General features: G+C 44.4%; 1 protein-coding gene and 1 long non-coding RNA gene across 11 annotated transcripts in view; one reads left to right on the plus strand and one right to left on the minus strand.

Annotated features, from left to right (window-relative positions):
* Positions 1–27,437, minus strand: part of PDZD2 (PDZ domain containing 2) — a 218,794-nt gene that overhangs the window by 40,243 nt on the left and 151,114 nt on the right. For all 10 annotated transcript variants that reach the window (XR_008505115.2, XM_054504637.2, XM_054504635.2 and 7 more), the window contains 2 exons: positions 7,719–7,830; positions 1,875–2,020 (listed from right to left, as the gene is read on the minus strand). Coding sequence is in view for 9 of the 10 variants with exons in the window: in XM_054504637.2 (XP_054360612.2) it covers positions 1,875–2,020; positions 7,719–7,830 (258 nt within the window). In the remaining variant the exon portion in view is untranslated. The remainder of the gene's footprint in view (positions 1–1,874; positions 2,021–7,718; positions 7,831–27,437) is intronic.
* LOC135365451 (uncharacterized) lies at positions 7,803–26,422 on the plus strand. The gene is made up of 7 exons (XR_010413347.1): positions 7,803–7,934; positions 14,063–14,275; positions 19,388–19,482; positions 20,788–21,015; positions 24,791–24,945; positions 25,210–25,395; positions 26,061–26,422. It is a non-coding gene; the product is annotated as an uncharacterized LOC135365451 (long non-coding RNA).

Raw genomic sequence — 27,437 nt, forward strand, 5'->3', positions numbered from 1 at the left:
TCCATGGGTTTTCAACCCTCGAATACGGAGTTCATGTGTAGCCTTGTGAGGGAACTCTCTCTGACCAATCTCCAGCTGCACCTCTTGCCATCCCCCCTTTGGGAGCCAGTGGGAACCAGAGGCCTGCACGCTTCCTTGTTCCCTTGATGAGTTTCAGGGGTCCCACTGCACTTTTTAGACCTCTGCTGTCCAATATAGTCACCTGTGGCTGTCTATACGCAAATGAAGATTAAAATAAAAATTACACTCCTCAGTCTCACTATCCACTTTTCGTGTGCTCAAGTAGGCACACGTGGCTACCATACTGGACAGTACAGACATAAAATATTTCCATCATTGTGGAAAGCTGTATTGGGTGGCTGTACTCTTGGCAATGCTTTGTAGGGAGAGAGAGAACAAGGGAAAAGGGTGAATCCTGGCAAAAAAAGAAGAAAAGGAAAAGGATGATTTGACAAGGGTTTGAAAAAGTCTTTCCTCTAAAATCTTCACCAGCCTGTGCTTTCTAGAAGCCTCATTAGAAATAGGTATTTCTGGGCTATAAATATGGTCGGGTTTCTCTCAGTTAAGAAATCACCTCAGAGTGAGGCCTCCTTGGCTGTGATGGCAGGAAACCCTCTCTCATTTTCTGCACTAAGACAGACTGACAACGTGGCTCTCTTACGATTTCTGATCCACCCCCTGACTCCGCCAGTCCAGTTGGATTATTCTGAGCAGGCCACAGGCTCATCTCCCGTCACGGGTCCGGAGGGGTTTTAACCAGGACCCATGCAGGTTTTCTGCTCTGCTTTTTCTCCACATCCCGACTCAAGCTGTCTTTGGGTAGATTCCACACAGCATAACCTGATCAACAGCTGCCTCTGGAACACGGGCACTTCTTATTTGACTGGCTAGGTAAAACGTTCTTCCCAGTGATTCTGGCAAATCTCTTTGAGATTCATTGGCCTGTCTCTAAAATGGTGATAACACACCCAAAGTAACGACCCGACCCAGATGACCTGCCCCAGGTCCTTTTCATCTCTACGATCTATGAGTCTACATGCACTTATGGATGTTGCTGCTCCACCCTCCGCCTCCATCTCTGCTTCATTGTAGGCAAGATGCCAATGGTTTCTCTCGAGCCCTGGGGCTGATGGTGCCAGGACTGAGAGAACACTCCACAAGTTCCTGAGACTGAGCCTGCCTTCAACTTGGTTAGGAGCTCTCTACCCACTTTTTACTGGGTTGAGGTTGATGTAATTGAGGAAGAGCCCTGTGAAGAATTATGGAGCCCTGAGCTCTTCTGAGGCAGGCCCTGGGATATTAACATCACTGCCTCCTTCACCCCCATCCGCAGCCCCTCTGACCTTGCCTGTTTGAGTCATTACTGTGTAACAGGGAAAATCCCAGACACAGTATGGGCACACACAGGCAATGCCCCCCCCTCACACAACCCAACACCCACCCACCCACCCACCCACCCAGTGGTTACGGTGACACCTGATGCGCCCACGAAACAGGCAATGGTGGTCGACCACAGACCGTGAGGCGCCATGGTCTCCTGGCAGTGAAAGCAGCTCTCAGTTCCAAAACACACAGTAGGAAGAGGGACCAAGATGTCGAGATCCAACAAAGGATTATTTTTCTCTACTGTTTTCAAATACTAGGCTGACTTCCTCCTAACCTCCATGGATAGACCTCGCTCTCTGTGCTACATCTCTAGTCCCAAATACCCCTGCCCACACAGATGGGCAGTTCTTCACAACATGGATGCTCTTGTTGGTCTCTGAAAGAGTAAAAGAAAGCCTAGAGACGCAGGGGTGGAAACACACTCTTATGTCCCTAACCGGGAAACTTGCACGGCATGAGAAAACGAAAGCTCTGTGGTACCGTACTACCTGTGATGCTCTGGTGGAGTCCAGTAGCTGGGGAAGAGAGTGCTTTCGGCCATCTCGGGAGACTTCCAACATCCTGGCCCGGGGGTCCCCATTTCGCACCATTAGCTCATTATATTCTTCAACAGACTCTAGCCGGTGTATACCCCCTTGTAAAAACATGGAGAAAAACATGGCATGATATGGGATGGAAAGAATCTTACGAGAGCATCACAGGCATAAGCTTGTTGCATTTACAACCACACTACATGGTTTTCGGAAGGCCTGGTGTCTAATACTTTCAAAGCACTGAGCTCATAGCTTTCTACCAATAAGCTGGGTGAGCGCTGGGGCCACTGATGCCGGATTATGAAGAAAGTGCCAGTCTTCGAAGGGACCGGACTGGATATGGGAAAATGTATACGTTTCATCCAAGTAAGATGTAGGGTTGATAAGGCAATAAACAAGAGAATGCTATCAGTAGATGGTTTTCTAGTGATGGAGGAACATTACTTGGTGGTTGGTGCAGTTCCATTGTTGGGGTGGGTGGTTTTTCTTCATGTAATGAGTTTTTAAATAATATTTGACAGAGAGAGACACAGTGAGAGAGGGAACACAAGCAGGGGGAGTGGGAGAGGGAGAAGCAGGCTTCCCGCGGAGCAGGGAGCCCGATGCGGGGCTCGATCCCAGGACCCTGGGATCACGACCTGAGCCGAAGGCAGATGCTTAACGACTGAGCCACCCAGGTGCCCCTAAATAAACTTTTTTATTAAAGAATAAAAACTTACAGAAATATGCACAAGTCGTAAGTGTACAGTTCCATGAAATTTCACAAAGTGAATGTTCCAAAAACCAACACTCAGACCAAGAAACAGTATTTCTGGAACCCAAAAGCCACTTTGGCACCCCTAACCAGCCTTCACCCATGGTAACCATTATCCCGACTTCCAACATCATAGATGACTTTTGTCTATTTTTGAACTTTATATAAATGAACACATGCGATATGTACTTTTTTATATCTGGCTCCTCGTTCTTAGCATCTGTTTGTGAAAGTCCCCATGTTGCTGCTAAGAGTCTGTTCATCCCGTTTCTGTATACTATTTCATTGTATAAACACATCACAATTTGGCTATCCATTCTGTTGCTGATGAACACTTGCTTTGTTTCTAGTTTCAGTTCTAGAACAAGGGTCAACAACTTTTTTTGGGGGGGGGGGGCGGGTAAAAGCCAGATAGTAAATGTTTTAGGCTCTATGGGCCACAGATGGTCTCTGCTGCATATTTTCTAAACGTGTTTTTTTTTTTTTTTTTTTAAACCCAGTGAAGATGTAGAAAGCATTTCTAGCTTGTAGTCCATACAAATATAGCTGTGGGTGGTAATTTGCTGACCCTTGATCTAGAACATACTGTTATGGAACATTCTCATACAAATCCTAACTGTGGGGTGCAGACCTAGGACAGAGTTGCTGAGCTCCGGGTACATATCCACCTTTCCCAATGCCTTAACACCACTGTGTTGTGAGTCCTGGTTTCCCCACATCCTCCTCATACTTGGTGGTGCCAGTTTTTTAAATTTTAGCTACTCTCATGGATATATAATGACATTTCACTGTGGGTTGTTTTTTTTTTTTTTTAAGATTTTATTTTCAAGTAATCTCCACACCCAAAGTGGGGCTTGAACTCATAATCCTGAGATCAAGAGTCCCACGCACCACCAACAGAGCCAGCGAGGGGCCCTCATTGTGGTTTTTAATTTACATTTCACTGATGACCAATGTGACAGAACTTTTTCAAATATTCATTGGCTGTTTTACTTCTGTAAATTTGACAGTGGTTTTTTTTTTAAATAAAGTTGTAAAGTGTCTGTTCTGCTTATTTTTTTTTTTTAAAGATTTTATTTATTTATCTGAGAGAGAGAATGGGAGACAGAGAGCATGAGAGGGGGAGGATCAGAGGGAGAAGCAGACTCCCCGCTGAGCAGGGAGCCCGATGTGGGACTTGATCCCAGGACTCCAGGACCATGACCTGAGCCGAAGGCAGTCGCTTAACCAACTGAGCCACCCAGGTGCCCTGTTCTGCTTACTTTTTTATTGGGTTTCTTTTTGTTGTTGATTTATAGGAGTTTTAATTTTTTTTGTTAATGTGTTTCAGATATGAGTCCTTCATGGAATCTATGTATTGTAAATATCTTCTCCATGTCTGTGACTTGCCTTTTCACTCCTAATGGAATTTTTATTTATTTATTTTTTAAAATATTTTATTTATGTATTTGACAGAGAGAGACACAGCGAGAAAGGGAACACAAGCAGGGGGAGTGGGAGAGGGAGAAGCAGGCTTCCCACTGAACAGGGAGCCCAGCGCGGGGCTGGATCCCAGGACCCTGGGATCATGACCTGAGCCGAAGGCAGATGCTTAACGACGGAGCCACCCAGGTGCCCCTCTTAATGGTATTTTTAGATGAGCAAAAATTAATAATTTTAACACAGTATGATATATCAGTTTTTCCCTGTATGCTTAGAACTTTTGTGTCTTAGGAAATTTTTATAGTAATTTTTAAAGACACCTTTATCAATACCTAGTTTATATTATATGCTATTTTAAAATAAGATAATTTAAGGGACTTTAATTTTAAACAATGGCTCAATTACATTGAATATAGCTATAATTACATTACAATGTTTACATGATACATTATAAATGTATATATACATATGTGTGTGTTTAGAGCTATATACACATATTCTTTGTAATATCAAATTCTCCTAGACTATGTTTCGTTTGATGACCTAAAATTCAATTTACCTAAACATTTCTCAGAAAGTTTTTCATGGAATAAAACAGGATGATTCTGTACTCTTTTCAAAATAATATATTGAGTCTTTAGTGGTGATGAAAAGTTGGAAGAGTGCTGATATATTAACATGAACATCACTAAAAGCTTGGTGTTTCAAAAGCTACATATTAACTTTGTGATACAGGTTTTCAAACACCTGAAACTCCTTTGCAATCAAAGAGAAATTTCCATTTAAAAAGATCACAAACCTAGGGCATTAACACGGATAAATCAAAAATACCAAAATTAAAAGGGAACCCTGCTGGCAAAAAAGGCAGTATGAAGTAAGGAAAATTCAGGTTAGAATATTAGGAAAAATGTTCTATAAAATCACTTTAGTCATTCTGGAGCCAGACTAGGCAAAAATCTTTGTGGAAATGGCTGGAACTTCTTTACAGAACCTCTTTAATAATTCATGACTTACTAATTCATGGCCAGATTAATCCATCTTGGCATGCTTAGTATCTGAAAAAGATTTATTAGAAGAAAGTGCCTTTTGAGCTGACAGGGAGGCACTTGCCTTAACAGAAGAGAAACCACATACAGTAGTGTCTGTAGATAATATACTGATACGTGAATACCAGAGTGACTCACTTTTAGAAAATAGGAAATAAATATCCAAGTTTACAGGACAAATTAGCAGTTGAGCACATTAAAATCTCCTGTAGTCAAACGTCTTTAGACTGAACATATTCACAGCCCTGAAGGAAGACCTAGTTCCGTAAGCCTCCTTCACAGGTCTCAAATTACTTTTCCAGCCTTATCTCCCACTGCCCTGCTACGTGAATTTGTGAATTCGTGGCTCTGGCCTGCTGATTCTCAAAGGAGAGGATCTGTCCTCCTCCCACATCCTTTCCAAAACTGGGGAGCCTATAAATATTGCTTGACATTTTACCTCACTTTGCTGGCACCATTGTCTCCCACCCCGAGGGGCTCCATACCCCTAATCTCCCTGACAAGCTCTGCTGGATTCAATCATGGTTCCTGGATCTTTCAGAAAGCTGAGGAGGAAAAACAGTTGCCAGAAACTTCTCTAACCCATTTTCCCCCATTGCCCCTAAACATTTCTCATGCATTTTCTCCCTCTTCTAGACCACTGTTGCTTCCTCTTGGGTTCTGTCAAATCTTGCCAAGGTCCTGGCCCTCCTTTATCTTGTGTCCTCTGAATTCCTCCCCTGAGCACTACGACCCAGAGAGACTTCCATCTTCATACCTCTCGTGCGTGCCTTATCATGACCTAAAGTTCTCAAGACTATTCTTGTCCGAACCTATTCAAGCATCTTCCCCTCTTGAGAGGGAAAGAGGAGAAGACAATGAGAGTAAGGTTGCAAATGACGGTGATGACTGTGATGTTAATGGCCGCGGCGGTGGGGTGTATCACATAATCCCCCTTCCCATGTCTGTATCTATAAAGCCCCAGACTGGGGAGTAGGATTCTCATCAAGAGTCTCGGGAAGGCAAGGGGTAGGTAAGAAGAACGATCTGGGAGGCAGATCTTTTTGCTGGCACTGAATGAGTGACCTTTGGGATTCCCTTCACTTCTCTGGTCTCATCCATAAAATGAGGAATGTGACTGCACAGGTTTCAAAGGTCCCTGATGCCTCCCCAGAGCTCTGTGGCCCTCCTGGGTTTATAAGGTGTTGATTAACTCTGCCAAGACAGCTGACCTTAGATCTCCACCCCCTATGCCCTGTGACTCCTAGGCCCCAAACACACACAGGAATTGAACGTCTTTCTCTCTGTTGTTCCTTGGGGCTGCAGGGGAGCTAGCCAGTCTCTCCACATGAGGACCTTCGGCACAGTGTCTCTCCCCTCCAACTTATCAGCCTGTGACCATATCACTGTTTCGTCACAGACCCAAGTTCAGATAACTATTCTGAGTTACAAATACACTAATTCACTTTATTATTCAGGTTTGTTAAAAGAAACAGATGTATTTTATGTACCAGTCACTTTACCTGAGGACAGCTCAGTAGACGACCAGGGTGGGGAGCAGTGTGGGGGTGGTGAGGGGGCGGTGGTCCTGGGGGGCAGGCACAGACTGCCCTTCTGCATGCATTTGTGCAGAAGAGGAGACTGACAGGCCTTGGATGTTAATCTGCCATGCTTTGGCTGGTTACTTGCATGTGTTTTGTGTGTTTGTTTTTTAATCTGCTCACCCTTTCAAAGCCAGGATTATTATCTCCTTTTTTTCAGGTGAGGGAGTGGAAGTTCAGGGGCTTAAAGTAACCGGCCCAAGGTCACAGGAGATGCCTTGCACAGGTGGGCAGCCAGGGCTGGCTTCCCCACCATGCAGAGGGCCCATAAGAGAGTTTTCAGTATAAACATCATAGTAATGAAGAGATAATAAAGAATCCAGCTCGTGTCTTCATACCAATGCAGCCGTGAAATATAACGTTCAGGGTTGGTTTGTTTGTTTTTTAATAGGGGAAAGAGCCCATCAGGGAGTTAGTGCCTAGGACCCACGGATCATAACGGGTTCCTGCACGTGGCCTCTGCTTTCAGCAAGAACTTTCTAACTTAGGACACAAGCCCGCTGCTATGAGGTTATGCCCAGGAAATGTGAACTCTCTTTGTTTCCAGGGCTGCAACTCCCATCCCATTTTCCCGCCTGCTTCGTTGAAATGCAGATTTAATATCAAGTAAATAGCTCTTTGCCCCTGGTTCCGGTGGACCAAGGGCTTGGGGGAGAGGGGCATTTGCCAGGAAGATAGGCCACTAGGAATATGCCACAGGGCAGGGGTCACCTAAAGTTCTGCGGAAGTAAATGAACCATATACACAGGAAATTTAGGTTTGAGCAGAGACAAACGGGGAGATGTTGACATTCGCTTCATTAGGACTCAAAAATATTCACCCGGGCAGCCGGGCTGAATGCAGTTTTATGCTTGGGGCATGCACTATCTAAAGGAAAAACAATTTTAAGGCTGTAAGGGAAAAAAAGAGCTCATTCCATTAATGACCTTATCTTTCCACTCCTGAGGCTAGAAGCTCACTTTCAGACAGGCCACATCAGGCAAAGAGTTCCACTCACCTGAAAGACGACTCTTGAGCTTCATTTTACTGCTGCCCTGTTTGGGACTTTCCAGGTTTCCCTTGGATTCCTCGGGGCCACCGGAATCTTGGGGCTCATCTGACGCAGGCATCTGGAAATGCAGAGAACACCGAGCTGATGGGAGAGGCGGGCTTGCAATCACTGATGAGATCTCCTCCCAGAGGTTATCTCAAGGCTTGAAGAGCAGCAATACAGGTATCATGTGAGAAAAAAAGCTTCCCGGGATCAAAGCACAGCCCCTCTGATAACCTGGAACCATACAGCCTTATGCTGGCAAGTTCCTCCTCAGCATGCAGCCCCTGCACAGCACAGAAACGGCAGGTTTCAAAGTGGAAATAGTCCCAGAGGCCACTTCATTTCTGGAGGAAACTTGTTGGTCAAGGTCTCCCAGGGGGTCGGTCACGGTCTCCCAGGGGGTCGGTCACAAAGCCACAACGATAGCCCAGGTCTCTTGGCTTGTGGGCTAGTGCTTTTTCCTATGGCGCAAGTTGCAAGAAATACTAAACCAGGGCGCCTGGGTGGCTCAGTTGGTTAAGCAACTGCCTTCGGCTCAGGTCATGATCCTGGAGTCCCGGGATCGAGTCCCGCATCGGGCTCCCTGCTCGGCGGGGGGTCTGCTTCTCCCTCTGACCCTCCTCCCTCTCATTCTCTCTCTCTCTTCTCTCTCTCTCTCTCTCTCTCTCTCTCTCTCTCTCGCAAATAAATAAATAAATAAATAAAATTAAAAAAAAAAAAGAAATACTAAACCAGAAATTTAAACTCAATTCTGAAATACAGCAAAACATTAATTTTTTGGCAGCCAAATAACTACACCCCTTGGGTCAACCACACTGTCTGTGTACTATACTCCTGAGTACTGATTAGCACTGCTCGGCCACGTGCAGGTAGCCCCAGAAAGTCAGCCCACACGTCTGTATGTTGTACGCATGCTACCAGACCCCAAGGGGTGATACAGAAAGAAAGGTCTCAAGGGTCTGTCTACAGGGTCCTCTGAGAGAAGCCAAAAATGCTAAAACAGCAACGACAAAATACTACATTTATTAGAGAAGAAAAGGAGACTTATATGCTTGAGAGTGTATATAAAAAATTGGGGAAGTAAATTTACATGTATAAAACTTAAGAGATACATCAAACAATGAGTTTTCCCATTTGAAATTTTATTTTCCTTTGAGCTTCTGAAGGGAAAAAGTCATATTAATTAAAACAGGTAGGATTCATGTGAAGAAACATGAATTTAAAAAGATATAGAAGATATCCTTAAACACTTCATCGTCATCGAAAAGTCACATAATTATAATGTAAAAAAAACCACCCCAAATCCTGAATGTTAACTGATAATAAAAATTATACACTGTATATCAAATTCAGTATATGAAAATGCATAATCTCCCAGATAAACCTCACCTCCTTCTAAGACGTAATTGTTTATATGTAAATCTTTTTTTAATATATGTATTTTTGTATTTTAAGTAGGCTCCACACCCAACATGGGGCTCAAACTCATGGCCCTGAGATCAAGAGTGGCATGCTCCACAGACTGAGCCAGCCAGGTGTCCCTATATGTAAATCTTATATGTAATATAGGAGATTTGCAAAATTCCCCCTTCCCCTATAAGTTCAAGTATCTCTCCGGATGAGAAAGGAAAAAAAACGTCTGAGAAATGAGGAGATGCAGGCAAGTTGAGGAAGGGGCCGTGGGAAAGCAAATGAATCCCGATACATAAAACAAAGATACATTTGGTGAGTCCCTATTACAATGTCGGGGATTGGCAGGTCTCCAGGTTTAAATTATGAAGTAAAGGCAAGAATGGAATCCTGAGGATGATTTTAGAGATTCTCAAGAGGGATGTCTTTCCCAACCCCAAATTGTAACATTTAATTCACACCCAGTGCAAAAGAACCCTCTTGGAGACCTGCCAGAGATCTGAGGCACAGGAGGAGACATGCAAATAGGAATAATCCAGAGAGAAGCCTCAGGGCCTCCCCTTTGCTTAATTTTAAAGCTTTATGGAAAGAACCTGTCTCTGGACTATAAACAGCAATTACTGGAGACTGAGTTAAGTTCCTGGTTCTTTCTCTCATACCACCTGACCCAGGTTATCAGGCTATGGAGAAGAGTATTTCTCAGCTTGTAGGTCATTACCTCCTCGGTGCCCAGTCAGTGGGTGGATTACTCCACAGTGGCCAAGGCCCAGACCATCAGAAAGCATGTCCGAGGAGCTCGTGTCACGGGAAGAAAACAATCCCAGCCCACTGTTTCTGAACTTAGGAAGTTTCCTTCTTGCATTTTTTCTCTGTTTTTTCAGCGTGGTCCCAGTTTTTCATGCAATCGGAGGAATTTTGGAGATGACATAAGCCCTCATATGAGTAACCCAAAGGAAAGTGACCTGCTCAAGGCTTTTCAACTCATTACAGGCAAGGCTGAGACTCCTCAGTCTCCTGATTTCCAGCTTCATGCGTCATGAGGATTTTCCCTCCCTCCATTCTTAGATGCTTTTTAATTAAGTTAACACTTTGGATGATCAATACCGTACCATACTGTATAGTTCGTATTCCTGACATTTTTCCCATTTAGTGTTCCCAGCAAACATGGGTCCCAAGGTAAAAAATATTCTCTCCATAGACAGATGAGGAAATAAATGGAGACCCTGAAGTAACACCTTTTTGTTTATAACATATATCCGAGAGCTAGGCTAGATCACGTGTGCAGAGAATGAGCGTGCAGGATGAGTGGTGTAGTTTTACAAGAGCGAATACACACTGTGTCAAATCTATGTTCTTGTGATGCGAGCCCAACTGCAGCCAACTCTTTATTTTCAGAATCTGAGAGAGGCGGTTTAGAAGAGAATCACAGCCTTAAGGAATAACCTTCTTTTTTTAATCTTGAATGTGCCAAAGAATGAGATGACATTTGGTTTCTATGATCTATAAAATAGCATTTCTTATACCAAGGAAATCTTACACGAAAGATGGTGTGTGTTACATTACCACCGAGAGCTCGTAACTAAAACCAATCAGAATGGACCTAGAGACATCTTGAAGAGGTGCAAACAGTCACTGTTGAGCTCAAGGCAGAAGCACAATCTGATTTCAGAACCCCCAGAAAGTGCACGGTGTTCTGAATTTAAACAGAACCTTTTCCTCTTGCAACAGAAACCAGTCTGCCATGATTTGAGGCGGTTTGGAACTCAAGAAACAGGGAGTAACAACATACAAAGTGCAATTTTGATCACAGTGCACCTCTCTTCAGTCTTCTGACTATTGTCTGAAAATGCCGACACTCTAAAGAGACCCTTTGCTGTATTTTTATTTTTTTAGATGCACAGAACAAATCAAACTGTTCTGGAAATGATGTCATTTTAGTTGTTCTAAAACGAAATGTGCAAAAAGTTCTCCTGGAAAGCCTTTGGTTCAGCTGGTATAATCTATTATTCATCAGCAATTTCCAATTCATGTGTTATATACAACAATGCCATTATATTAATGGAATCTAATATAATTTGCCAATTTCCAAGTTAGAGGCTTTCTGTTTGTACAGTTTTCTACACTTGTAGCCTATGAGATTCTCTCTCACTGAAGAAGAATCTTTAGCTTCTGGTTTTATAGTGAGATGGTAGAGCAGAATGGTTAAGAATCCAGCTGCCTGGATACAAATCCTGGTTTATTAGCAATTTAGGCACATGAGTCATCCTCCTTGAGCTTCAATGTCCTCATCTGAAAGATGGAGTTTGATTTAAGAATTAAGTGATAGTTGTTTTTTTTTAAAGATTATTTATTTGTTAGAGAGCACGAGCAGAGGGAGCGGCAAGCAGAAGGAGAAGCAGGGTCCCCACTGAGGGAAGAGCCCATTCTGGGACTATCCTCAGCACCTGAGCTGAAGGCAGATCCTTAACGGACTGAGCCACCCAGGCATCCCTAAGTGATAGTTTTCTGATTAAAGATGGCAGATTTCTCTTTTTCCCCTCATTTGAACCCACACTCAAATGACAGAGATTTTAAAATGAAAGACATAATCCCATAGGGCAAAGAGAACAGAAGACAAGAGCAACAAAATTCTGGAAACCAGTAAGCAGACGAATATGTGGTAATGGATCCAACTTGAGAAAACCGAGTTCTAAGCTGGGATCAGAGAAAGCTAAAATGCAACCCAGTTTGAACAGGACCCCCCCCCCCCCCCGCAAAGGAATTGTGAGGTCTGGGAGGCCAGTTCCTGACCACAATTAAAGTGGGTGTCACACGAGTGGGGAGACACTTTAGTTTTTACTAGATTGGAGGGCGTGACTGGGGACTAAAGAAATCCTGAGAAAACCTGAAGAAACTTAAATCCTGAAAAATCTAAAGAAAACCTGAGAAAAAGAGGCAACACCACGGGGAACAGAATGCAATGATGCTCCTAGGGACATCTCAGGCCCAGAAGACAATCAGAGGTGATTTAAAAACTGCAGAGCTTGAGTAAGAGGATTTGGGATAGCTCTATAGAGAGGGATCAGAAAGTTTGGACAGATTTAAAGGTGAAGGGTGAAGCAGCCCAGGAGGAGATTTAAAAAAATTCCTGGGTCAATTTTAAAGGGACACAGTTACTTTTGTTGGCCTGACGGAAGTGGCCTGAGAAATGTATGAGATTACAACAGGAAAGGAAGCAAACATGAGACATACCAAGGGGAGCCAGGCAGGATGATAATAGGCCAGAACTTGATGTTGGTCAGGTGGGAGAAAATTTCCTGGCTGGAATTAGCCAACTCAGAGGTGGCGGTGGTCAAGATGCATATGAACAATGGATACTTTAGAAAACAGAAGACTCGTTGATTCCATATCTTTCACAATGATGAGCCCCACAGGACAGAATCTAGAATAGTATCTTAGGGGAAAAAAAATCTACATCAGAAAGCAAAGGAACAGGGGAAGTTAAAAGAAAAAAAAAAAGCACGCAGACTCAGCAAGCAGGGCTGGGAAAGAAGACAGGAATCCTTTCAAACAGCAGGTTAAACAGAAACTCAAGTGGGTCTTCCCAAAAGGAGATGGATAGGAAACTCTAGAGACATATCCAATTACTGCCCCAACATATGTAGCAGAAAGCCCTGTTACTCAACCCCTGGAACATTCAAAACCTGAGGAAAGACAATCAAGGAGCAGGTGGCAGAAGTATTAGCCCTTATGAGCTCATTAGAGGTGTAAGCTTTAGAATCATCAACAGCAGGTCTGGTTCATGAATCTGCAGAGGGTGTTTTTCCAGCTGAATCAATGGGGAGGAGAAACGCAGCTTTCTCTAGTCTCAGCACTTCTCTGCATTTCTAAGAGGTGGTGGAAATGGAAAATGTGGCCCTGGACTGAGAAGCCTGCACCAGAGAACACAGAAGCTCTGTCAGGCACAATCCACACCCGATGCAGTGCATCAGGGAGCCCTCCACTTCCATCTCAAAGTGCAAGTGCAAATCAAGCAAATTTTGAATATAAATGAAAAGTACTTTAAGTAGGACCAACTTGATTTCCCCCATCCAGATTGAGAGGAGGATTTCTCTCAGCTGAGTTTAAATTCATGGCCATGGACTCTAAATAACTACCACAGACTGAGTTGTATTTGGAGAAGACAAGAAAATTTCCATCAGCTGTCCTTTATTTGATATGACTGGGTCTCTGCTATGGGCTGCTGGGAGACCATCGTCCATGGGTCTCTCCCATTTCTATGTGGCTTGTGAACAGGGGCATAGGCTGTTTTCACTCTGGATTAACTATCTTTTCGAGGATGTTTGTAGAGCAAACCACCTTGAAAGTCAGAGATAGTGTCTCTGGAGGAAGAGGCAGTTTTGTTTATCATCCAGTATAATAAAGATAATATCTCTCTCTGGGGCAAAGGGCAGTCAGATTTGCTTCGAGCCTATCATAAAAGATGCAGGTTGCCAACAATCAGGGTTCCTTAGCTGTGATACAAATCTACTGCATGTGCATCTACTGGAGCTCCTCTGTATCATTCCCATAGGACTTGGGGCTGCAGGAGGACATTATGCAAACATGATGCTCTAAACCGGGATTGAATCCTAAACTGGGATTGGAGAAAGCCAAAAGCTACTTGCTGTGCCGTCAGTAATAAAGTCGTTTGTCTCTGACCCAGGAATCTCATGTCTTGTGCCAGCATCCATGAAACCATAGTGTAAAATCTCAGACTTTTTACAATTCTTGATGTGGTCTTTGGGCAAAATTAAATAAGGTCCTGAGAACAAAAGTTTGCCTGGGACAACAGTTTAGGAATGAGGGATTAGCTCATTTTTCTAAATGTCAAGGGTATAGGTCCATTTACTCTTTGTTCATTTACATTTCACTAAAAGGGAAAGCATACAAGAAACTTGCTGTTGAACAAATTCAACTTTCTTGGAGCTGAAAGAGTCATATTTGTTCCAGTGAGCAGTCACCCAGGCTGCAGATGCTGAAGAGCACAACCTCTCCCCAGCATCAAGAATCTCATTTGTGAAGATGGAGCAAAAGAAAGAATAGGAGAAATTGAAGGAGGCCATTAAGTGCTTTGGTTTTTAACTCAAAAGGTGAGGGAAATTCAAGATTGGATGTTAATTACTTTTGATTTTAATGTCTTTGGATTATGATTTATAAGGAGGTTTGAATATGTTGGGATTGTAATTATTTAAATATCATTATTATGTTGACATTTTCACTCTTTGTAGCACCTCTGAAAAGCTGCACTGGACAATGAGGCTAGAAATAATTTTGTAGGAGAAACAGCCTAGGAGTTTTAGCTTCTGGTAAATTTTATTCTTCTGGAGGCAAGGAGCAAACCATCATTACCTTAGAGACAGGCCCCCTGGGTCCAAGTTAAAAGTCTAGTACTTAGAAATGTTCTATAACTGCTGTCCAAACCATTTATGAGATCTCCTTAAACACATTGTAACTAATATAATGGTGAACCCTGAGCATCATCTGTCTTTCTCAGCAAACTTTTGAAGTCTTACAAACCAACCATGCAAAGTGTGGCTTTTTTCATCTCCAACCATCTCCGTTGTGCAAGCAAATCTGATCCCAAGGAAAACTGCAGGAGGACGGGTTGCACCCAGTTCATGCCATGTTTTTATGGTTCCCAGCACTTGGGGAAAAAAAAAATCTGCAGATGTGACAGAAGATATCCAAGCTCCAAATCCCTAGGAAGCTGTACTGGCTCATCCCCCTGGTCAGTATCTACAGGACAGTGGAGCGTGGTGATTTCCCTTTTATGCTTCAGTCACACTCAGATTATTTTTAGGCTGCCAAAGGAAGCTCATTTTCCAAATCTCTGGGGCAGATGTTTGAGTGACCAAAGGAGAACCAGATGGCCATCAGAGAGGCCAGGGCTGGGAATGAATAACCATTCAGAAAAAGGGAATCAGAACAACAATAAATCAGCCCAAAGCAGCAAGAAGCCTGTGAGTTGACTGCAGAAATTAAAACAGAAATCTGCTGGGGACGCCTGGGTGGCTCAGTCGGTTAAGCGTCTGCCTTTGGCTCAGGTCATGATCTCAGGGTCTTGGGATCGAGTCCCGCATCGGGCTCCCTGCTCAACAGGGAGTCTGTTTCTCCCTCTCCCTCTGTCTCTTCCCCCTGCTTGTGCTCTCTCTCTCAAATAAATAAATAAAATCTTTAAAAAAAAAAAAAGAAAGAAAGAAAAAAAAAAACCCAGAAATCTGCTGCACTAGAGTCACTGCTTTCCAACGAAGGGGACTCAGGACTGATGAGGAAAACAGTAAAGCTGAAAAGTAAAACTTACCAGACCCCAGAATGTTCTAGTACACACAGAGTGTGTGTGCAGAGTGTCAGAGGCAGCTGGGGAAAAGCCGCAACTGATATAGACCCAGGCATTCAGGCTGGGGCTCTGAAAATGAAACAATATTGTCCTTGTTCTGAGCCTGTTTCTGGTTTCCTCCCATTGATCATCCCCAAACAATTTGAATGGGCTTAACATACTTTGTTGGTGATTATTTGGATGATTTCTATGCATACAAATTAAATAGATTTCTTAGTCCCTTGGAAAGTCGAGGCAAAGAAATCACCTTTAAGGATGTCGGAATGTAATCAGTCATTGGCCCACGTCTGCCTCTCCCGTGGCGGGTTTGTACGTGTCACCATGCCAAGAAGAGGACAATGTCCTCAAGTGACTCAGTTCTTCAAAAATAACAGGAGATACAGATCGCAAGAAGGAAAATCTGTACATGTCTGTCCTTGGTATTGATTTCAAATTGAGGCAAGGCGAGGGCAGACATTATCTACAAAGCAGGAATCTATCATTCTCGCCGTATTCCATGACCCAGCGGGTGAGAAAAATGTGGAGCTTGCAGCTCTCTTTTGGCTGGTGGGCTGGCTACTAAAGGCAGATCTTTGGGTCATTTCTCAGCAGGAGCGGGCTGCCTGCTCTCCTTGGACGTATTTCTGGGAGCAGGACAATGACTTTTTTTTTTTTTTTTTTTTTTTTAGGGAGGGAGAGATGGGAGAAGGGGAGAGGGAGAGAGAGAATCTAAAGCTGGCTCCACACCCAGCGTGGAGCCTGATGCAGGCCTCGATTCCACAACCCTGAGATCACAACCCGAGCCAAAATCAAGAGTCAGACGCTCAACTGACTAAGCCACCCAGGCGCCCCTGATAGTCTTTATCCTAAACTCCAGAATGATAAACTCATGTGTGTGTAGGAAAATATCAAGACACACAAAAAGTAGAGGTGGGTGAGCTATCAGAAAAGAAAGGCATGTTAAGAGAGACCCAAGAAGCAAGCGGGAGGGATGGAGGAAAAAAAATAAGGCATGAATTAAAACACTCCCATACAAATGTTTTCTCTCTACAAATGTTTCTTTAGAGAAAGTTTTACATGATTATCTGGCTTAGAAAAATAGAAGATCATTTTAACTGAACATACCATCCAGGCAGGTTTTAGATGAAGAGTAACTGATTGGGCTGAAGACACTGCCGCTAAGTGTTGATGTTCTGGCAAGTTCCAGGGGGCACCCTGAGGCCTTCTGCTGCCTTTTCCAGATCAACAGGATTTGTACCCTCAACTCTTTATTTTCCAGGACTGGTACTAACTTCATGCTTATTTGCTGATATATATTTCCAAGGGTATGCACTTCTTGAAGAATCTGACTGGAGAGCTGGGGTGTGTTCATGGGAGCCCATATAGGAAGCAATAAGAAGAGAGGCTCATTTTTCTAAATGTCAAGGGTATAGGTCCACACATGGTCATCTATAGAGGGGTTGGCAAACTGCTGTGTGGGGGCCAAATCTGGCTCAAGATCTATTTTTGTAAAGTTTTAGCAGAAGTCAGTCACTCCCATTAGTTTACTTATTGCCGATGACTGCTTCTGCACTACAAAGGCAGAGGTGGATGGTTGCAACGGAGACTGGCCAGCAAAGCCTGAAATGCATATGATCTGGCCTTGTAACTGCTGATCTCTCACCTATAGTAATAGTTCATACCCTAGGCGTCCACCTTCCCACCTCTACCCCTATCCAAAGTCACTGTGAACAAACTTGAGAAATTTTAGGAAACATAATTTAGTAAGTTGGAGGGAAGGTACTGACAATCAGAGACATCTTAAGGAAGCTGCTACTGGAGACAAGGCTTACTGGTCTACCGTGGTATTTCCTCTGAGAACATCTTTGGCATCCATGCTTTGTGATTTTATCTTTAAATTTCATTTTTAAATGATACTGATAAGAAACTCATTTGAAATAACAAGGGTTCTCTTTTTAAGATGCACATAATTTGCTAAGTGTCACAGAATTATTGGCCACCATTGAGACTGGTTTAATCAGATCGCTTTATCAGCAAACAGGCTGCCTGGAAGAAATGGAAAAGATTTTGCTTGTTGGATGGCCTTTGTTGTTATTGATGTTGGTAGCGAAAGTGGGGGAAATGACATGGAGAGGAAGGATAGAGGACTTCTTGGGAGCCTGGAGTCTCCTAGGGGCCGGGGAAACTGTGGGTACCCACCGTAGGGAAGCTGAGAGCAGTATGAGGGCACCAGGCTTCAGGAAATCTGTGAAGAGAGGGACTAGCAACTAAGGAGCAGAGGACAGAAGTTGGAGGTTTTGAAGGTAAACAAAATCCTATTCCAACTATTGCTTAGGGTTGGCCCTGCCTTCACAAAAAAAGGTGGGGAGGAAATTCTTCTCATCCTTTTCTACCACCAAGGACCCCTTGATTGCAGAAGCCAGCACTCCACCTGCTAGGCTGGCCCTGCTCCCTTCCTCCACTGACCTGTCAGTCACACTGCCTCCTGCCTTTCCATCTTCATAGCCACCTTCCCTGCAGCACAGGCTCTGATCACTTCCCCGTGGGGCTACAGCAAAGGCCTCCACACCTGTCTCTGCCTCCACCACTGCTCTGCTTTTCTTCAGTCTAGTTGTTTCCCTACTTCACTGTCGGAGTAATCTTAAAACAAATACTCTGACTCCGTCACTCAACTTGAAAACCATCACTGACTCCAGTATTTGTAAGATAAGTCGAATTCCTTAGTCTCCAACTAAAAGCACGGACTGAATATCTATGTTTCATAGACTATTTGCTGATCCTTGAATGTAAAATTTCCTATTTGAGGACCACTGTGCATGTTGTTCTTCTGCTCTAGAGTATCACCCATTTCTGTGGGTGTTCCTATGGAAAATCTATGGAATAGTCAAACACCACCCCATCCATTGAGCCCTCCCAGATTCCTGGAAGGAATCAGATGTCCCTCCTCTGGGTCAATATGGCATATGGCTCCTAAGAATTTATTACATGGAAGAGGGGAATACGAAAAGTATAGTAACAACTATAATTCATTATGGAATAAAATAAATCCTGTTAAGAGAGGAAGACTGTGTCTTTATCTCTTTGTGTCCCCCAGAGTCCCCAGCACAGCTCTCAGCAGCATGTGGATGGCAATATCAGGCTGGCTATAGTCCAGCGTTGGCTCCTTCCGGGACCTGGTTGTGAGCACCTGCAGGGCCACATCACCAGCTTCTGTGGTTGTATCTGGTGTCAGAGCAAAGAGTGTCAGGAAGAATTAGAGATGTCCTCAGCTTTTGGAGCTGAGGAGAGGGTGTATGAGTGTGACATGCGGGCTATCTGTCTCTACTGGCTTAAAAGATAATTCCACAAATATCTATTAAATAAATATGTCTGTTGCTAGAGGAAATAAGTTTGAATATCCACACAACAGCTTTACCAAAAAATTTTTGAAAACATCTCCTCCATTTATAAATCAGGAAGGGTCTGATTTTAAGTATTATGGTATGAGAAATAGACGAATGAAATTGGCAGAGAGAGACAGAGGCTGACACTATTAGAAAAGTCTCTTTGAAAGATGAGGGGGGGCCTCAAAATCTTGATAGACACAAGTAGAGGGAAGGATATTTCAAGTGAAGGTATAAGAGAAAGAACCAGAAGGGAGTGGCATGGTTTTCTTTTTCTGCAAATGTCATTTACTAAGACCAGCCAGTATTTACATAAAAAGCTCAGCAAGTAATAACAAGCAAACAAGCAGCAAACAAAAAGCTAGGCAAGCAAACAACAATAACAATAGGGTTGGGGAGAACTCTATTAACTTTAAACAAACCTATTTCTTTGAGAAATGTCTGCCCTGGATTCCACAGGGGAACTTCTGATCTCTTCTATTTTGCTTTGTTTTTATTTCCAGGCTCTGGACTACTGTTTTGCCTAAGATGTAGTGAAAAAGAGAAAAACACCCCCCAAACTCCAACTCTTCCATTTCTCATGAAGTCTGCAAGTGAGGTGTGGTTTTTTCCTAGCATACATTGTCTGTTTGTCTAATTCATCTATGCACTGTCAAAGTGGTTTTGTCATCTTCCTAAAAATCAGCACAATAACTGGAATTGAAACTAAGTGGGGATATCCTGTTTCTCTTAAGAGAGTAAGAATCTGACTGTATCAGCATGATCTCCATTTACAGTCTCAAAAGACACATACATCTCAAGGATTTCTGCTACCTTCAAGGCTGACTGAAGCTCATAAACAAATAAGATAGATTTCCTAAGCTATACGGTGCACAAATGGGTCACATCATCCCGTTTTTTCCTCCTGTGCAATTGCCATCATTTTGTCTAGGGCAGAAAAAAGTTTTCATTTCAGTTTCATTTCTGAACTGCCTACCTTCCTCAAGTCTTAATATATCCATCTTTACATTTCAATGTGTGGATCACAGATTTAAACTCCCAAAGGACATAGAAAACTAAATTATTAGGGGTGATATTTATAAGAGGGAAATTCGTAATAGGGGGCAGGGCTGAAAGGCATCTTGGAATATGGTAATGGAATGAATACATGAAGACAGGAACCAACTTACCTGAAGTCGTAAAGTCACGTCATGACTTCTATGGTGTTATTTTCACAAAAGAAATTAATGAGAGGGCAAAGAAATAGGATTACATGCTCTAGTAGAACTTAGTTTATTTTCACTGAAATTTGAAGGAATTTTTCAAATTCAGAAGGCGATAATAAAGTCGACTGCCTACTAAGGGGATTTCTTGAACTGTATTTCACAAGGCTCCAGGCTGGAATGTCAGCTTTCGTGGATGGTGTAGCCACCAAGCACTCCCAACATAGAGTCATATATTATAACCCTATGCTACTGGACTAATGTGTACATACATTGTAAAACCCCAAACAATCTAAAATGAAATAATATCTATATAAGTTCTCCTACTTTCCACGCACGCTCTGCGGGACAGTCTGGTATCTGTGTTCACCCCGCAGTTGAGACCCCTGAGCAGAGAGTGTAGACAGTATTTGCTTTTTTAAATGCAGATCACTTGAGTTGTTTACTTCCTTGAGAAGTGCAAACTGCTCATTTGGAAAATGCAGCACAGAGCCAGGTAACAAGTTGGAACAAACCCCAGAAAATGTGCCACGGGACTCAACCTAACGCAAACCTCAGCAGTTTTCTGGGCCATTTATCCAGGCCGAATAATTACTCTTATCTTACCTTCCCCCCACCCATTTAAATAATCACTTCATCTCCTTAAGTATGAAACCAAACCAAACAAAAACCACCCCCAAATTTAAATCTCATTTTCCTAGACCAGCAATAACTTCAGGCCTTGTCTTATCTTGTTCTGGCAATTCCGCATCCTGCGCTGAGCTTCACGCAGCCTCTTACACGTGGCCCGAGCCCGCTGACGTCTGGCTTACAGAGCATCTAGGTGAGCGGAGACCTGCGTGGGAAAGTCTCGGACTCTGAGGGGAAAGAGAGGGTAGTTCAGCATCCAGGACTGTGGAATGGAAAATGTACAACTCGGGGAACTGTGGGTCAGTATATGCGTCACTGCCTGCTTTGGGTTGGTGCTGGGAACAGTAGTCTGTGTACCAGGAACTGGCTGGTGTCCGCAAAGGCAATGAGAAGAACTATGAGATACATGAAAGTCTCTGCTCAGGAGGATCCCGAGTGGGCTGGGGGAGTCTGTATTTCCAAGTTTCCCACGAGCACCTCAACCATATGGCCTCACTCCCTCATCCCAAACTATGGAAAGGAGGGAGGCCGTTGGGGGCCTAAAAGGTCCCTTTGTCTCAACAGGTCTGGGGGCTCATCCAGCCCCCAGCCGGGAGACTCAGGAGCCCTGCCACGAGGCAGCTGGTCTTGGAGACTGCCACATGGCCAACAAAGGGTGTATTTGAACCTGCTGCTTCCGACAGCAGTCAACTTCTCCCCCAAGTTTGCTTTTCAACATCTGGGTGAGCATCAGAATCACCTGGGAAGCTTCTTTTTTTTTTTTTTAAAGATTTTATTTATTTATTTGAGACAGAGAGAACGAGAGAGCACATGAGAGGGGGGAGAGTCAGAGGGAGAAGCAGACCCCCCGCCGAGCAGGGAGCCCGATGCGGGACTCGATCCCGGGACTCCGGGATCATGACCTGAGCCAAAGGCAGTCGCCCAACCAACTGAGCCACCCAGGCGCCCTTTTTTTTTTTTTTTTTTTTAAAGATTTTAAGAATCACCTGGGAAGCTTCTGAAAACTAATTCCTGGGCCCTACCCCACTCCAACCAGGACCCCGGAGATCTGAGGACCAGCTGAAACCATGCCCTCCCTGTGCATTGTAGACACAGAAGAGTGCGGAGCTACCTGTGCGCATGGGTGCATCTGCAACCCACAGTCATTCCACCGGCACATTTGAGAAGTGCTGTGAACGCCTTTCTGAAGACATTCACCTTTTCTTCCCCGGCCCTTTTGCTCTTGCTTTTCCCTCATAGCTGCCTTGAGCCATAAGCATGACTCGTCTCGGGGGGACAAGCAGAGCTAAGTAGGCTTCTCTCTCACCTAGCTGATAAAGGCAAGGTTGGGGCCAGCTGATCCCCAAGGTTCCCTGTAGCTCAGACACTTCGCAGTTCTATTTATCAGAATCCCCATCTTTGAGACTCTCCTTTCCATGATCTTTTCCCTGGTACGTTTTTGGCTCATCTTTTTTTTTTTTTTAAAGATTTTTATTTATTTATTTATTTGAGACAGAGAGAATGAGAGAGAGAGAGCATGAGAGGGGGGATGGTCAGAGGGAGAAGCAGGCTCCCCGCTGAGCAGGGAGCCCGATGCGGGACTCGATCCAGGGACTCCAGGATCATGACCTGAGCCGAAGGCAGTCGCTCAACCAACTGAGCCACCCAGGCACCCTGGCTCATCTTTTTTCACTTACAGTCCACATACTACTTCACCAACTCCCTTGGAAAGTTTAATCTTTTGTTGTTGCTTTCGATTTGTTAAAAGAAAAAAAAAATCAAGTCCTAAATTCCATCTCTAGCCTGTGCCTACCTTAACCGAACAAAAAGTAAAGAGATCTACTCATTTGTTAATGAGGTGCTACCACGAATGTCCTATTTTAAGGGAAGGTATGCTGTGTTTTCCCAATGCTATATGTAGAAAAATGATTTCTCTATCATCGATATTCCTGTGCCAGGTGGAAAATCCAGAGGAAGAGGCAGATAAACTTCCTAGTTTGCAGACACCAACACTAAGTGCCATGCCCATTTTAAATTCATGGCGGGCTGGTGAAGGCAGGCAAGTCAGTGGGAGATGATCAAACATGATGAGGGGGGAATGTCAACTGTCCACCTGTCCCAATATCCTTCCACCCCATACATACATGCATACTGAGAGCCAACACTGAACCCTTGGTATACATGGGGAAGCAAACCTGACATGGTCCCTGCCCACTTGGGTCCTCTACTAGTGGGGGAGGATGACATTAAGCAAGCCTGCACATGCATCTATGTATCATTATAATCTGCGTTAAGGACCATGAAGGAAAATACAGGGCATGTTACATGCTAGGCATCCAGGCATGAAGGATATGTGTATCTGGGAAGACTTCCTAGGAGAAGTGAGTCCTCAAGTTGGATGAGTAGAAAGAGGAAGACCATGTCTGACGCAGGGGAGTGAGCCATGTCTAAGCAGTTGCTGCAATTGCCGTGTACTCAGAGGCACCCTGAGGTGTGTAGCCCAGCCCACTGCACCTGGGCGAGCAGCCTGTTAACACCCTCTCCTCGAGGCTTTAGGGAAAGAACATCTGCCCCTCTTGCAAAAAGTGCAGTGTGCCCTGTGTCAGTCCCTGTGCATTAACAGTTTCATTCTGTGAAGATCTGATTTCCAGTCAGTTATGGGGTCTTCCCATTTTAATACTAGTTGCAAGTTTACATATTTGGTGCTCATTGTTCTTTGCATAAGGCTCTGGTTTGATTCACCAGGAAAAATAAAAAAATCTAGCTTAGGCACAAAACAAGAGACCGTTTCCCACCCAGGGCAGCTTGACTCAACCAGAAACGATACTTCTAGATATCGCAATACAAGTCCTCAGTGCCCAGACACTCTGGAAACTAAGGGCCGACACTTTATCAGTTACTCAATCCAAACAAAGCAGAAGAGCTCCTGTCCTTTCTTTCCATATGTAGATTAATACCCACCCCCGAAGATGCTAATTCTTCCAGAAGACTGGAATTCAGGTTCTCCCTCCTCATGACTATCCCACCATTAAAGAATCAAACACCAATACCACTTACAGAATCGTTAAGATCCAGTTTGGCGCTTCTTTCTTTTTGAAAGATGAGGTCCTTTATTCCTTCTTAAACCCTAATCACCCAGAAGTTCTCTAAGATTTTCCCCGAACTGGTGATTCCAGAAATGTTAGAACTGATTCCCTTGATGTCAAAGGAAGCCGGATACAGGCCTGCTGATTGATGTGCTAAACAAACTCTTCCGAACTGAGCCTTGACAATTGCAGGTTTGGCAAGACAATCATTACTTCCAGTTTTGTTTTTGTTAAAATAGAAAAAGGCTCCCCAACACTTAAGAGGTATCATCCAGTCCATCATGCCCTGTTATATTAAAACTCTTCTTCCTCTCTTCATTTTAAAAGAGAGGAGCCACTTTCTCAGGAGGCTAGATTTTTTTTTCCCCCTGAAAAATCTCATTTTTAAAAAGATGAGTTATGATTATTTGCAATTGAGAAAGGAGACATGTTTTTTGGAATAGCCAATAACAACACAGTTCCCACTCCTTTTATTGGAGGGCTCTCAAGTTCCCAAATGTTAGCCTGTGTCCAAATCACCTGGAAAGCCTGTTAAATGATGCTGGCTGCCAGCCTCAGAGTTTTTGACTCAGCAGGTTGAGGGTGGGACCTGAGGCTCTGTGGTTCTAACACATTTCCAGGTGATGCTGCTGCTGGTCCGGGGACCACACTTTGAGAACCACTGCTCCAGAGACAGCTTTATGATCAAGAAATATGTACTGAGGGGCGCCTCAGTGGCTCAGTCGGTTAAACGTCTGACTCTTGATTTTGGCTCAGGTGATGATCTCAGGATTATGAGATCGAGCCCTGTGTTGGGCTCTGCACTGCTTGAGATTCCCTCTCTTCCTCTGCCCCCTCCCCTCACCCCTGCTCACATGCGCACACGCACTCTCTCTGTCCCCCCAAAAAGAGAAATATGTACTGAGTAAGTATGGAACACAAGGTACTCCAGTGGATACTGGGAGCCCAAATAGATAAACCTGACTTCAAAAGTTTACAAAGTTTGAGTATTTTCTTTCTTCCCCCAAAGAGATAAGCTGCTACAAGTAAATAGAGAACAGCACCGGCTAAATGCCCAGGGAGCAGTGATCAGCAGATTCGGGAGAGAGCGCGATGTTGATAAATGTTTTGAGCAGAGGGCGGCCTTGGAGATAACTCTGAACTTGATCTGGTCCTGAGAGGAAGGTTAGTGCTTAGATAACCACGGATGAGACACACACGTAATGCCTCAAAGCAGAGCATCTCAGTTCCTTTTAACACTGACTCTCCTTTCTGTGGGGACGTTGGCAGGCAGCAGAGGAATTACGACTCGTGTCCTCCGCAGGCTTGCACACTCAGCGGCGCCATGTCATCTTGGTTCCAAGTGCGCAAAACCTGCAACTAAGCTGAGACTCCCTCAACTGGCCACAAGGACCAGAAAAGAATTACTCTTCCTGATTCTCTTATCAGCAGCAAGACCAGATCTTGCAGCGCTTCAATACCCCACAGCGTGATACCCTCAATGGTGGAAGAGGCAGGGGCCAATTCCTCTTAAGAGTGGATGGAGGAGGGCTCAGCAGGGGGCAAGAGGAGTGAAGCACAAGCGTCAGAGGCTCGTGGACCCAGGCTTGTACCTCAAGGACATAAGAGGACCAGGTGAGCACCAAGAGACAGATCAGAAGTGGTCAAGGAATGGCAAGAGAGCACAGGAGAATCCTTCCTCTTTTCAACCTCCTATTAATCCCAGACACGCTACCATCCTAGGGTGACAGAGATGCTTAAGACATCATGGTCTTTGCCCTTGAAATGTTCATGTCTAATGAAGAAGACAGAATAAAAAGATAAATTATGAAAACAAGATGGTAAGCACTATGGCAGAAGTCTATTCAACGGCAGAGCACAGACCAAATAACTCTGGGGGGCTCAGGGAAAGGTTTACTTATGGGGAGGAGTAACATTTGGGCTGGGCTGACAAGTATCTTCCAAGTCGAAAGAGCAGGTACAAAGGCACAAAGTAGTGGAGGGTTCTGGAACACCTGGGGAATGTGGATCTCAGAGTGCTAGGGAGGGCTGTGTGTGTGTGTGTATAGGGCTGCCGGGAGCATGGGCAGATGTCCGTGCAGGGTGTGTGTGTGTGTGTGTGTGTGTGTGTGTGTGTGTGTGTAGGGCTGCCGGGAGCATGTACAGACGTCCGTGCAGGCAGGCTGCAGTTTATGCATTCCATGTTAAGGACTTGGGATTTTAACTTCAGTGTGATTGAGAGTCAGTGAATAATTTTATACCATTAAGCGACATGGCCAATTTACAAATTGTCATTGCAGAGCAGAAGACAAAGTGGAGAAGACAGACTTGAGAAAGAATGGCCAGTCACGTGGACCAGGACCACAGCCAGTGTGGGGGAGCGGGCAGTCTCCCGTACTGGCTGTGGGGGGTGCGGTGAGCAGTGGCTGGTGGAGACGGAGCCCTGTCACTAAAGCCAGACCCTTCTGAGATGGATGACAATTATGCAAATGACCATGGAATTTCACTGTCCTGCTCCCACTCCCTTTTTCCTGCCTGCACTACTCAAATTTGATGTTCACCATATGGTTTTATTCCAAGCACGGCTGGACCTTTCTGAAAGGAAAATCTCCTTGCTGTCTATTGCAGCCATGAAAAATAAATCCTAAGGATGCTCATCACAGGTCCTCAGCATTTTTTTTTAAATTTTTTTTTAAGATTTTATTTATTTATTCATGAGAGACAGAGAGAGAGAGCGAGGCAGAGGGAGAAGCAGGCTCCCAAGGAGCAGGGAGCCCGATGCGGGGCTCGATCCCAGGACCCTGGGATCGTGACCTGAGCCGAAGGCAGACGCTTAACCATCTGAGCCACCCAGGCGCCCCTGGGTCCTCAGCATTTGTATTGCATTTGCTCAGCTAAGTGCTTGGAACACACTGTGACTTACAGGTGCAAAAACAGTCAATGTCTGAGTGGAGTTTGGCAGCAGGTTTAATCATTATCATCTGTGAAATAAAAGGCTTTGTAACTTGATTAAACTGTACCAGGTTTCTTTCTTTCTTTTTTTTTTTAAGATTTTATTTATTTATTTGACAGAGAGAGAGAGAGAGAGCTAGAGAGGGAACACAAGCAGGGGGAGTGGGAGAGGGAGAAGCAGGCTTCCCCCGGAGCAGGGAGCCCGATGCGGGGCTCGATCCCAGGACCCTGGGATCATGACCTGAGCCGAAGGCAGACGCTGAACGACTGAGCCACCCAGGCGCCCCAAAACTGTACCAGGTTTCTTTCATTTAAATGGTTCATTAGTATTTAAAAATGATGAAGCAGAGAGTCCTGGATTATAAACATAGAACTGAAAAAGAGAATTTTTTTTCCCCTTCAGTAGTTCAGTACCTTTATAAGGCAGAGCAACGCAGACCCTGGGCACATTGTGAAATCCAGAAAATACTTCGTGTCACCTGCCTACTTGCTGGTCCTGCAGGGCTCTGTCTCGGGCTCCGTTCTCCTGGTTGAAACCAGAGCTCAAGAGGATGGTGACACATGATTGGTGTTGAGGCATTACTGGGGAGCCAGGGAGAAACCCAGGTGTTCCCCCCCTTCGGGAGGGCTTTGCGAGGAAGGCAGAGCAGAAAGCGAAGTGGGTGAGGTGGTGTTGAGGCTCAGAGAAGGGGGAACTGTCAAAGCAGGATCAGTTTGGGTTTCGC

Source organism: Mirounga angustirostris, unplaced genomic scaffold (genome assembly GCF_029215605.1).
Source record: "Mirounga angustirostris isolate CCGP_5_RB_7025 unplaced genomic scaffold, mMirAng1.0.hap1 SCAF_7, whole genome shotgun sequence".
Classification (NCBI taxonomy): Eukaryota; Metazoa; Chordata; class Mammalia; order Carnivora; family Phocidae; genus Mirounga; species Mirounga angustirostris.